At 39.1% G+C, this 13349-nt stretch overlaps 1 protein-coding gene across 1 annotated transcript in view; it reads right to left on the reverse strand.

Moving 5' to 3' along the window:
* The window catches only part of si:ch211-272n13.3 (ankyrin repeat domain-containing protein 26), a 38193-nt gene extending 25172 nt beyond the window's left edge, over window positions 1-13021 (reverse strand). The window contains exons 1-14 of the mRNA XM_052122877.1: window positions 12791-13021; window positions 12415-12529; window positions 10416-10589; window positions 9858-9964; window positions 9509-9646; window positions 9179-9336; window positions 8975-9007; window positions 8610-8646; window positions 8427-8499; window positions 8291-8348; window positions 6339-6541; window positions 3479-3632; window positions 3326-3390; window positions 387-486 (exon numbers count right to left, since the gene is read on the reverse strand). Coding sequence (XP_051978837.1) covers window positions 387-486; window positions 3326-3390; window positions 3479-3632; window positions 6339-6541; window positions 8291-8348; window positions 8427-8499; window positions 8610-8646; window positions 8975-9007; window positions 9179-9336; window positions 9509-9646; window positions 9858-9964; window positions 10416-10589; window positions 12415-12529; window positions 12791-12987 — 1612 coding nt within the window. The 5' untranslated portion in view covers window positions 12988-13021. The remainder of the gene's footprint in view (window positions 1-386; window positions 487-3325; window positions 3391-3478; window positions 3633-6338; window positions 6542-8290; window positions 8349-8426; window positions 8500-8609; window positions 8647-8974; window positions 9008-9178; window positions 9337-9508; window positions 9647-9857; window positions 9965-10415; window positions 10590-12414; window positions 12530-12790) is intronic.
* Between the last annotated feature and the right edge of the window lie 328 nt (window positions 13022-13349).

Consider the following 13349-nt stretch of genomic DNA (forward strand, 5'->3'; position numbering starts at 1 on the left):
AAAATTAACTTTTAGCTGATATATGCATTAAAAATGTATCTTTTATCTTCTGGTAAAATGCACCAAAGGTTTTGATGACTCATCTTGCAGTACAAATTTTGTCTAATCTATTGTAGAATGAAAATGTAAAATATCAACCTGTTACTATGTCACAATTTATCAATATGTGCGACAGTAATGTACCATCCCAACTATTAGCAAGTATTAGTAGCATTATCAAGTCTAAAGCCTCTTTATAACATGCCATGTCAAATCACACGCCATGAACGCACATATGGCAAGAGACACATGTTACAAGGTGTTAATGTGACGACTGTAACGGAGAAAAATCGAATCATATTTACCATGGTAAATAAAATATAAAAACTGGTAATGTCTGGACATACCTTCAAGATTCTCCTCACAAATACTGGTCATGGATCTATGTGATTTGGCCTGATTGTGTGGACTACTCTGCTGATTTTTCCTTAGGCTCTCAGAACCAGACTATGAAGGAGAAAAATGAGAACACATCAAATTGAAAAGCAATCACAGATAGCCTTTTAGAGCTTTTTATATTCATCTTTCAATAAATATTATGACTTTCACAAAATTTTCACATTTACAACTGCAAATAACTCAAAATATGATCTAACTGATAAGATCAAAGTGTTATTTTTTACGGTTTTAAGTTTATAGATTATTTCCCCCCAAAAATGGTGTATTTAATTGTATATTTTAAATATCGCATCAGCATTACTATTACAAACCCCCCTTGCAGTTCCATCATGAACATTAGGGGTTTGTGAACCCCCGGTTTAAAAGCCCAACTTTAAAGCCCAAAGTACACTTAAGAGTTTGACAGTCAAACGCGAGGCTGTCAAAGTATACTCCATTTGATGGTGCGCGTATACACAGGCTATTGCCACATGCACGTTACAACTGTACGAGACACCAGAATACCTCTCTTCAAGAGTTTAGACCTATAAAGATATCTTTATAGTCATTCAAACTCAAGTTCTACAATTACATGCATCTCCTGACCTCCTCACACATTGACATACACATTCACTGTTGTTGTCTCCTGTTGTTTAGCGGCAATTACATCCTATTCTAGCACTTCTTTGTGACAACAACGCTCAAATGGGAGTTGGTCTGGGCGATATGTCTTAAATTATATCTCGATATATATCTTGATAACTTGTATTTGCTCTAAAATGGCTCGAAAGCGGGGAGTTTTTTTGTTTGTTTTAACAGAGGAACCATCATTTCTTCCAAACAGCTATTGTAGCCAAGTATATTAAATATTTTAAATACATTAAATAAAAATCTAATAATTAGTTTTTCATTAAATGAAATGTAATCATTTTCATTGATATGCACTTTATATTTATATTTCATACACAACGATACATAGTAGCTTAATAAAAAGGATTATTTACCTTGAAATGTTTTTACTACTTCACTGACTTATTTTTTAAACGCCAGTTGAAAATTGCATAATACAAAATTATTACTGTGGGACACGTCAGGTTGATTATTATAATATAATGCTGAATTATTATTTTTATTCTGATGATTACATTCACATTATACAAAAGTAATATATTTCTGTCCTGTTTCATCTTCACATGGGGGCTTTTATTTTGACACCAAAAGTGCTGCAGTATTTACTTCAACTTCACAAGGAGCTTTTAATTCGACACAGAATTAGGTAGCTCAGCAAGTATTGATGCTGACTACCACCCCTGGAGTCACGAGTTCGAATCTAGGGCGTGCTGAGTGACTCCAGCCAGGTCTCCTAAGCAACCAAATTGGCCCGGTTGCTAGGGAGGGTAGGGTCACATGTGTCACCTCCTCGTGGTCACTATAATATCGCTCTCAGTGGGGTGCGTGGCGAGTTGTGCGTGGATGCTGCGGAGAATAGCGCGAAGCCTCCGCGCGCGCTATGTCGCCGCAGTAACGTGCTCAACAAGCCACATGATAAAATGCGCGGTTGACGTCTCAGAGACGGAGGCAACTGAGATTCGTCCTTTGCCACTACATCACCATTTGGACCTAAAGCGCATTAGGAATTGGGCATTCCAAATTGAGGAGAAAATACCAAAAAAAACTGACTCCAGGGTAATATAACACAATGAATAATGTTACAAATTTACACTCAATATTTAAAAAAAATGATCATATAAAAAAAAGTTTGCTTGATTTACACTGCTAAATAAGGTGGATACGAGTCATCACATTCTGTGGAAAAAGGTGCGTATTTGACCGTTTACAATGTTCTGCTTTTCATGAAACGCTGTAATCTCCTTTTATGTTATTCTGTGTCATTTTTGTAGATTTGTATAATAACTTGAAACTGTTACTAATGTTTGGAATTGCATGAATGCTTGAACCTGCATTACTTTGATTTCACAATGTAGATGAACTGATCTGTCTTTAAATCACAGCCTTTTGTGGATTAATAATCACATATGACCAACTTGCCATTTTTATGTTATTTTGTTTAATTATGCAGCTCTGAATGATTGTAAAATTATTCTACTGATGTGCTCTTTATGAAACTTAATGGCCAAATGAAAGCACATTAAAATCATTGTGATATTGGTAAATTTTACATCGCCAGCAAATTTATCTTGATTATGTGATTACCGTAATAATTGATATATCGGCCAGCCCTAAATGTAAGTGTTGCCGCCTTGTGGGCACACTAATTAGTGCAAATAAATCCAGCCGTATGTGCGTTCAAACACGCGCGGTTAGAAAAATCGGGCTGTGTGTGTTCAGTGCTCACGCACTCTGTTGATGTTAAGGTTAGCTTCATTCGTCCTCATTTGACCGAAGTATACTTTGGGCTTTAGTAGAAGTATACTTCTGTTTTACACATGCCACTACATCTTATGAACATTGCGTGATAAAAATGTCATCATCAACACAGTACGCACGTATCTAGTTTTTCTAGACAAGTGTACAGTCAGCGTCTGTGCGCATGAAATGCACGTGCCTGCCATAGACTGTAGTAAAGAGTTTCAAAGCAGTTGGGATGCCCATACACCGAACACATCCATACGGGCTTGCAGTCAAAAGATTATACTTTGAAAGACTGAGCACTTGACCATGCGCGAGACTGAATGTCACGCGAAAAAACCCTAGTATACCCTAGCCTTTAGGGTGATGGTAATGGTGTAGGCATGGGTATGTACCTTGCTATTATGTCTGGAGTTTAAGCACATGCCAGGTGGGTATACTTACTATCAGAGACCTGAAAGTTTAGCAATGCCAATTTCTAAACTGGAATACTGAATGGAGATTTCACCAGCTTTGCTCTAATATAACTGACACACACCTCTGAATCCCAAGGGGAATCGTCATTTTCATCTTCCTTCTCAAGGCCTAACTCTGAAAGAAAATCTGAAAAATACATGTATAGGGTATTCAGTCACAAAGATAACTCAAGAAGCATAAATATGACAAGGTCACCAAGCGAACTAAAATGTACCCCTTTCATTTCCTTTTGAAGTTCTAACATTTTGAGGATCTTTAGCCTTTTCACACATTTTATCTAGTCCTTTCTTCTTCTTCTTCTCCTCCTCCTCCTCCTCTTCTTCTTCTTCTCCATCCTCCTCTTTTTCATCCTCTGTGGAGGCTTCCTCCTGTTTTGCAGAAGATGAGTTTTAAACCAATACAACCTCAGAGCAAAATATCTTTGAATCAAGGCAAAGCAAAGTAGTAGCATGGAAAACAAATATGACATTTTCAATGAGATGAAATTTGTAAAAGAACAAAAAAAAAGATCCAGCGGGGAAAGGCAAGGACAGATTTGTCAGGGTTGTCTTCAGTTGGTAATTTCTATTATGTATATGATCTATTGTACAGACACCAAAATGTATCTACCACATCTATAAGCTACATCTGCAAACCAAAGGTCAACACCTACTATCCGCAAGCTACGGCTATTCTAACTGTCATTTCCGGAGTACCTGGAGTGATCCTTGCTTTGAAATGCTTTCCTCCATTACAGACTTGTTCAATGAGTTCTGCTCATGCACTTTCTCAAGTTCATCCTCCTTACCACCATCTCCATCAGAATCAGAAGTGAGATCAACTTCATCTATGAATGTGTAGGGAATGTCTTCTTGAAGAGTTGGTTCTGCTTCAAGCACCTCTTTTGGATGTTCATCTGTAAACTCTGGAGAATTGTCGTCCTCAATAAAAGAATTAGAACAACGAGGAGATTCTTTTTTTCTAGAGGTATTCATTACTGCCTTTGACTTTTGAATCAAATCATTTGAGAGAGGATTGATAAATCTTGAAGGTGATTGACTATTTGGATAATAATGTTGAATACTTGGTCCAGCAGACTGTTTTGGACTTGGGGATGAAGTGTGTTTGTGACTAGGTTTTGTTGGGGATTTTGGATTTGCTGGGATTGGGCTTCTTTTATTTGAAGGTCTGGGACTACTTGAGAGAGATCTCATTAGGCATGGTTTCTCCAATTGTGGTGGACTTGACAAGGTGAATCGCTTTGGGATTTGAGAAACACTACTCCCCGAGAGATTTGATGAGGTAACGTGTCTTTGGCTTGAGGGTTTTGGACTAGAGTTATTCTCACCAGAAGAGTCCAAAATCCTCTTCTTAGATAAGGATTCATCTATTTTTCCAAAGGGTTTCTTATGGAAAATGCCTGTGATAGTCTGCAGCTGGCTTACTCTTTGGACGTCAGGATATTCATCATCTTCAAACACAGAATCATCTCCAGAAACATCAGAGTTCTCACCCATTTCAGAAACACTGTCTGATCCACCTGCAACATCATACTGCATTTGCTTTACTTTGCTGTCTGAATCTTCACTTTTACCTTCCTCTTTGTTGTCAGTTATACTCTGGTCTTCAACACTTTGATCATCACATCCAACAATCATGGACACAGGTAAGGTTTCACTGTCATCATTTTGATCCATGTGACCAGGTTCTTCATGAAAAGGCCTCTGAGAAAGTTCAATAGGTTCAACAGGTTCTAAAGATGTCCTCTTTAAAGTATTGTCATCCTGAACCAAAGCTTCATGATGTTCCTCTTCTTGATGTTCCATGAATTTAACTGGTACTTCAATAGTTGGTGCTTCAGGTGTTACATCACTTTTGTCTGAGACAGACCCCCAAGAGACCTCTGGGCTCTCTGGTTCCTTCTGTCCCAGCAGTGCCAGAAATAAGTTCGGTGGCTGCTCCATTTCATGTTCTTCTTCCTCGTCAACAACATCCCAATCACGATCATCATTGCGGTCTGCAGCAGGTATGGCCTTTGATTTAGGCAATGTTTTCGGGGCACTGGGGCATTCAGGATTAATAATTTCATTGCTAGGGTCAAGATTAGGCATTCCTTCAGTTTGTCGAAGTGGAATTACATCAGCTTCACCTTGTGTGGACTGAAGTTGTTGTTCTTCTTGGGTTGTCCATTGCAAGGCTAAATGTGAATGACTGCTTTTCCCAATTCTCAACAGCTCCTTATCTTCATCAACATCCCAATCACCTTCATCACCTTCATTTGGACCTTCGTTTTCAGTTGGACTCTCAATTGGTTTACTTTCTGATGTTCTGCACACACTCTGTAAAGATGTTCTGGGTTTTGCAAGAGGAACTTGATTGTCATTGGCCTCCTCGTTTTCTTCCTCATCAAAGAATCTTGCCTCAACCCTAATAGCTGACATAAGACAGCCATCATCGAAATCAAGGATCCCTGGAATTGCACCTCCATAAAGTGACATTTCAGGAACTGTTTGTGTCACGTCCTTTAAGTCCTCTGGAGCCTCTAGATCTAGATGTTTTTGATCTGTCCTTACCTCCAGAAGACTGTCCCCCGAGACTGTGTCCTTCATCTTGTACCTTCCAGGCTGAATCTGAATATTTTCACCAGCCTTTCCTTTTATTCCTGCAGTACTGAGAGTTTCAGTTTCATCTGGAGTCATGTTTTGGGGCAAGTCAAGAATGTCTACGGTCTCACAAGCCACAACAGCTTTAGTTTCTTCATCTTCCTCTTCTTCCCCAGTATTATCATCATCTCTTCATTTTCACCATCTTCATTTTCATCATCTTCTTCTTCTTCTTCCTCCTCCTCCTCCTCTTCTTCTTCACTACCATCAACATCATCCTCACCATCATCATCATCATCATCATCATCATCGCCTTCTTCAGAGTCTTCCTCTGGACTTTCATTACCTTCCATGTCTAGTTTACTAACAGAGGGTAGCTCTTTTAACTCACTCTGCCTACCTGCCCCAGCAGAATGGAATGGGTTGGAGAAAAAGGTACAGAAAACAAAGAGGGTAAGAGTTAGAAAATGTACCAGATTGAGTGAGGACTACCTTAAGGGTGCTGCTGAGGTAGATGGAGCTCATCTGGGGTGGGTGGGGTAAAGAGGCGGGTGAGGGCGCTACAGGGGGTTGGGTGGAGGAGCTGCTGAAGGGGTGAGGTCTGGAAAGCGGTGGGTACTTTGCAGCCTCGCCTTCACTGTCTGGCTCGGACTCTGATCCGCTCCAGGATTTATCTGCATCCCGATTGGCAATGACTATGGGACAGAGGCAGAATAAATAGGAGGGGACAGACCATTTGTAGAAAAATGGAGGGGAGAAATTGCAATGCTCAATATATATGGCACCTGTCATAAAGGAAGTCTAGCCTTTCAGAAAAGAACTGCCTTATTGATTGCTGATTAAAAGAATTACAGCATCTTGGGGCAATTTACATCAGATGTGCTTTCGTGTCTGTCTGCAATGTTTTTTTAATTGTTTTTCTATACAAACATGTGCTAGACAGACCCTTTGACTTTTGCACTCCATCTTACTGTTTTTTTTAACGTTTTCGCAGAAGTGCCATGATTTTTAAAAAACATTAAAAACGTGTCTTGTGGGAGTCACGTAACGCTATGCGAGTGGAGGCCGTTTAAGGGGTAAACTCCGCTTCACTTTGCTACAATCATCCTTTTAATCAATATTATCAGTAAGAACTGAAATAGTTTTGATTGTTAAACTATGCTGGGAGTATAGGATGTCGAAAAATTAGAAACAGTGAGCCTGTGGGGACATTTACGGTCGCACACACACCTCTCAAGATCAAAATGGCAGGGTTCCAGTTGAAAATGACATGCAGGTCAAAATATTGTGAAACTTTTTGCAGCACTAATGAACAACATGGAGGGCCTCGTAGAAATGTCGAGGGACCATATCTGTGAAGGCAAAACTTTCCACCTTGATCACGAGAACAGACGAGGCTCAAAAGTGAGTCGAGTTTCTGGAAGATGCTGAGAAAGAGCTGCAGGCTAACCCACTTGCAACCAAAGTTTAAATGGACCAGGTGTGGTAAAAAGGATGATATGGAGGATATGGAGAATCGAAGCAGACTTAATAATGTTAATAAGTTCTTGGATAGGCTCATTCCGAAGCACTTGTGTATGGTTGACACAGCTGGCCGCCAACTTGAAATAGAGTGTGTGCACAGAGCTCTCTGTCAGCTTCCCAAAACAGGTGATAGGCCCAACCCATTGGCAAGAAGTCAAAAGGTGCTCCTTCATTTCAAGAATGGTTCACCGAATTGGGCAAGGTGGTGGCATTTGAAAAGATGTCATATACATAACATATACTTGACCTTTCTGGAGGGCTCTTAGTGAGGACCATAAGGAAAGAAACATGATTATCTATGAAATTGTAAATTGTATTCTTTATCCTTAATTTTTCTTTTCTCATTTTTTGATGATTTATATTTTCTAAAAAAAAAATGTGCATGTGTGTTTGCATGCATGTGACTCAGGTTTTGATCATGGGTATGTGGATTGGGAGGGGGTGGGAATAAATGGGGGTTAAATGGGGATAATTGTTGATTTTGTATTTATATATTATGCATTTATTTGTTTTAGAAGATTTTTAAAAAGTGTTAATCTCAAAAACGTGTCTTGAGACACCCGTGTTTGGTTCTATTTGTTGCCCTGCATCTACGTGTCTTTTTTAGCGCAAGAACGTGTTTGGTCTGAACGGCCACTTATTGATCTAAAAGCTGCATACATATTAGCTAGACCCACCTGAAAATCAATCTGTAAAATGTTTGATATTTGTGATGATTTATGATACTATGATTTATGATATGATATCAATCTTTCTCCATTCAAGCAGAAAGGTAATTGCATGCTAATTACTACCTAGAAAATACAGTAGCTGTCGTGGACCAACTAGATTTGAAGGGACTTTGCTACAGGGCAGGGGCTTCAAATTACTGCACAACCACAATGCTTATAGATGTTACAAAGTTAAGATTTAAAACTCACCCTCTATCTTTTCCCTTTTAGAGGTGCTTATAAGCTTCTTTAAGTTCACTTTTGGTTTCTGTGGAAAAGAGATTTACTCACATATTTTTACTTTACATGTTATTCAAAGCTGTTGTAATGCAGAGCTGAGAAATACCTTTGGACTCAAATCTAACTCATCATCCTCTTCTGATGAAGGCCAGGAATCGGCAACACCACTTTTTGATGCCCTACATTTGGGGCACAGGTTAGTGCTTCACAACAAACCCATTGAAACATTTGTATTTACAAGTAATCACTCACTGTTACCCATTTGACAAAATAATGCACTCCATCTGACCTGCTAATGGAGTCTGTGTGGGAACTGTCCTCGGTATCTGAGGACAGAAATACAAGAGAGATTACCGGAATAGAACCTGGCCAAGCAGATTACCAAAAATACATTTGGAAATTTCTACTTAAGCTCACAAAAGATGTTGTTGTTTGTGCTTTAAAGTATGCAATCTAGTAGCTATCTGTCAATGGGTCTTACAAAGTTTCTAACTTTGGGATCATTCTCAACGCTATGCAAAGTGCCATTACCATTCTGTTGTAACACTGAATTAACTTATACTGCTATTAATATTTTGTCTAATGCTTTAAAATGGTGAAGGATGTTGCGTCTCATCTACAACATATAAATGATGGTGGCACACACTGTAATACCTTTCCCTGCTGTTGCAGAGAAGCCTCCTGCTGCTATAACAGATGAGTATGAAGCAACAGTAGGAAAATAAAAATTATTAAAACACTGCAGGCCACTATGACACTGAATACTCATACATATTTATGAGTGCAAACAACACTAAAAACATTAAATTATGTAGCTCTCTGAACAGGTTTGGCTGGATTTTACTCAAATGTATTCACCATCTTTATCCAGAGCTGGTAATCCTAGAGGCAAACCGACCCCAAAACTGCTGGCACTTCCCAGAATGGACCCCCGGTTCTTTTTGTCGGCAGCTAAATGGGACGGAGACTGCAGAGATTTTCTCTTTGTTCCATGCTCGATGATCAAATGTGAACAGCTGGAAATGGCAGGATGATATGTTACTTTTATACTGAAAAAATAACAGCATATAGGATTGTAACAACATGATGGTGAGAGTAAATAAAGAATTTTCATTTTTGGGTGAACAATTGCTTTAATACCAAGAGGTGAGTTTAAAATGTAATCAGGCAAACAAAGGAGGCCCTTACGCATGGTGTCCATTCATGATGGCATAATCGTCAGAAGACCATCCCTTGTCGTCTTTCACCATGATGTCAGCATCATATTGCAGAAGCAAACGCACCATACTGATTTGTCCATTGCATGCTGCAATCATCAACGCAGACCTAAAAAGAGAATTAAACACACAATGTGAATGATTTATTCAAAAGGGTTTATTAAGATCTTATGATTCAGACTGAAAACTCATGAGTCCTATTAGTGTTTTCCTATCTTATCACAGACTATAAACTCAAAAATTAGCTAAAATATAACTACTTTTGCCACGGCGGCACCACAGGAAACATTGGTATTCATTTTAAGGTGCATCTTTCTCACCGTTGCTCCTGGTTCTTCACATTAACATCTGCTCCCTCTTTCAGTAAAAGCTCTGTCATGTCTGGGTGGTTTTCCATCAAAGCTAGCATCAGAGGTGTGTTACCATCCTGTCAATCAAACCAGACAGAACAAAACAACAAGACCACAAGAGTTGATAGACAAAGACAATTCTGCCATATATAGCACACTGATTGACAATTAATACACAATATATTTATGGTTTACAGTTGCATACGCAGTTGCATATTTTCATGAATCTCATTTGAGTGTGCAAAACTATAATTAAACCATTAATAAGTCTCGAAGTGCACTTTTCAACTGTGGCACCGTTTTATTTAAGCAGTCTGACATTTTCACTTCAGACTTCACTAACCACATGAGCTTGGGGTGGTTACTGGTTGTCTGAAGATGGCAATCGGAGAAGTTGGAAACGGTCATTATTTTTGCAATTCACAGTGAAGAAATTACCCACTTTAACTTTAAGTATAAGACACCTGTTGTGTGTTGATAAGACTGCAGTAATCTGAAGTCCTGCTGAGATATCTGCTAAGGTTTCACCTTGTTCTTAGCATTGATGTTGGCCGAGTGCTCTAAGAGCTGCAGTGCCATAGATGGGGAGGGGATGCGGGCGGCCAGGTGCAGTGCCGTGTTTCCATTGATGTCCACAGGGTTGGGGTCAGCCTCATGCTCCAAGAGCAAAGACACGCAGCGGTCCTGCTCACATTGTACTGCCTGCCAGGCATCAAAAGACATATATATCAAACTTTTGAAACTTAGGACCATTGAGGGACTTGTACACAACTATTACACAAGGTGCAAACATTCATTGATGCTCAAGAAGGCAACACACTGGGGCCTGGATAGCTCATCAAGTAAAGACGCTGACTACCACCCCTGGAGTTCGCTAGTTCGAATCCCAGGGTGTGCTGATTGACTCCAGTCAGGTCTCCTAAGCAACCAAATTGGCCCGGTTGGTAGGGAGGGATGAGTCACATGGGTAACCTCCTCATGGTCGCTATAATATGGTTCGCTCTCGTGTGCACGTGGTTAGTTGTGTGTGGATGTCGCGGACAATAATGTGAAGCCTCCACATGCGCTATGTCTCCACGTAACGCGCTCAAACGAGCCACGTGATAAGTTGCACGGATTGCCGGTCTTAGATGCGGAGGCAACTGCGATTCATCCACCACCGCCCGGATTGAGGCGAGTCACTATGCCACCACGAGGACGTTGGGGGGGAATTTGGCATTCCAAATTGGGGAGAAATAAAGGAGAAAAAAAAAAGAAGACACTACTATATACATACTATATACATTATGTAAATATCTGTAACGTAGATTCTGAAGAGCAGTACTAAATAAAAAATATATATTTTATCTCTTATAAATTATGTAAGAGGTGTGAACATTTATGAGAGAAAAGGGAAGGCAAACTTATGCATCTTCTCAACTATTTATACTGTTTATTAAACCTTTGATTAATTATCATCTTCTTTTTCTTCGGCTTTCTGTTGTGTTTCTGAGCAGCAATCTAAATTGAGCAAATCTGTGATTTGCCGACTAAAAACAGCCATTTGGCGCATTAATGTTTCAGTTTAGGAGCCAATGGCTCCTAAGTAATTGTTTTAGTCTGAAGCCCTGATATTATGTAAATCATAGAATAGAATAAAGCTAGTTAATATTACTATAAATTGAAAATTATTGTATATCATGTAAATCATAAAATAGATTAGAATAGGATAGAACAGAATAGAGCCAGTTGAAATTAATCTAGATTAGAAATAGCTTTGAAAACCAATATAAGGTTTTTTAAAGCTATTTTTGCTAAAATCTCTAAGTGATTCAGGACGAACTTTGCAAAAAATCTTTTCAAAAGATTTGGCAGAATAAAAAAATTTCTCTAGGAGATAAACCCGGCACAATCTAATAAAACATGCATCAAAGACAATGAATTCTGGCACAACACACAAAACGGTGGATCTTTGGCAGTGGGTGTAAATTATCTGATGATCCCTAAATTCCAACTACAGGGTTGATTTCATGTAGTTTGTTTGTGATGCATGGGTCCCGTTCAGTTGGCCATTTGTTGATAATATAAGATAGTATGATGGGTTTAGAAATGGTTGTAGAATGGAATAGAACCATTGGAAATGATTATAGTATGGGGGAAAATATTTTGTCGTGAAAACCATGGAATAGAACAGAAGAAAGCAAGTTAAAATTAATATAGGTTGGAAATTGCAGTGTGTCATGAGTAGAATATAAATTAATCAAAGAGCCAGTGGATATACAGTAGGTTGGACATACAGAATAGAATAAAGCCAGTAAAAATGTATATAGGTTAGGAATTGTTGTATGCCATGAATAGAATAGAACAGAATAGAATGAAGCCAGTTTAAATTATTATTGGTTGGAAATTGTTGTATGTAATGAATAGAATAGAGCAATAAACAATACATAATACAATATACACTAAAGGCTTGCATGACCGATTACAGCCAAGAGCTAAATTAGACTGATGAGTGGTGTGAAATGATCTTGGATTCAAAAACACAAACCTTCATTAAGGCGGAGCGGTTCTGATTGTCGCATAAGTTTAGCTTCACTTTGTTCTCCACCAAAAACTGAACCACATCTGTGTGTCCACAGGCACAAGCGATATGCAGTGCAGTTCTGCGGATTAATCAAGGAAAGTTGCGACAAATCAGAACATCACTATAGCCACAAATGTCCAAGACAACAGCAAAGAAGACCAAGCATAGGTTAATAACTACGCATGTAGTAAGAACATCTTCAGAAAAACTGGCTAAACAGTGTGAGATTTCTGGTGAAGCTAGTTAAGAAGGCTGGTGACACCAACAAACCAGCATCCAAAACTGTACATTTGCTGTACTTTTCAGCAGGAATCAACAAACAAAACAGTTCAACCATTACCTGTTTTCCTTATCCAGCTGATTCAAATCATTCTTTTTGGCCAGCTGTCTGAGTTTGGCCACATCTCCACTGCATGCAGCCTTGTGCACCTTCCCGAGGTCCTTCTCCTTCACATCATAGCTGGCTGACAACACGCTCCCTGTCTCAGAAGGGCTGGGGGAGCCCTTCTTTTTCTTGAAATTGAATATTTTCTTCATGCTGTGTGTCAGCACATTTCCCACTGTGGATCAGTGTCTACCTGAGGGTCAGGCACAGATCACCTTACAGGTCTCGTCCAATAGCTTAAAATAAAACCAACAAAGAGGATTACACTTATTTAATAATGACAAAGAGACTGGTCAACCTGTTGCATGCAGGTTCAGTCTGCATAACTTCTGCTACCTTGCTGCTGCATCAATTTGGAGGTTCTACCAAGATAGCATGACTTCAATCTGTAGAACGAATAATAAAAATGTATAAATGGTATTTGTAAAGAACTTGTCTAAAAAAACATCGCGACTCATTGGTTTTTATCTTGAATGAGCTACTATAACATAAGAAGCAAATACGATGCAAATAC

The sequence above is a fragment of the Xyrauchen texanus genome, chromosome 49 (genome assembly GCF_025860055.1).
Source record: "Xyrauchen texanus isolate HMW12.3.18 chromosome 49, RBS_HiC_50CHRs, whole genome shotgun sequence".
NCBI classification, from domain to species: Eukaryota; Metazoa; Chordata; class Actinopteri; order Cypriniformes; family Catostomidae; genus Xyrauchen; species Xyrauchen texanus.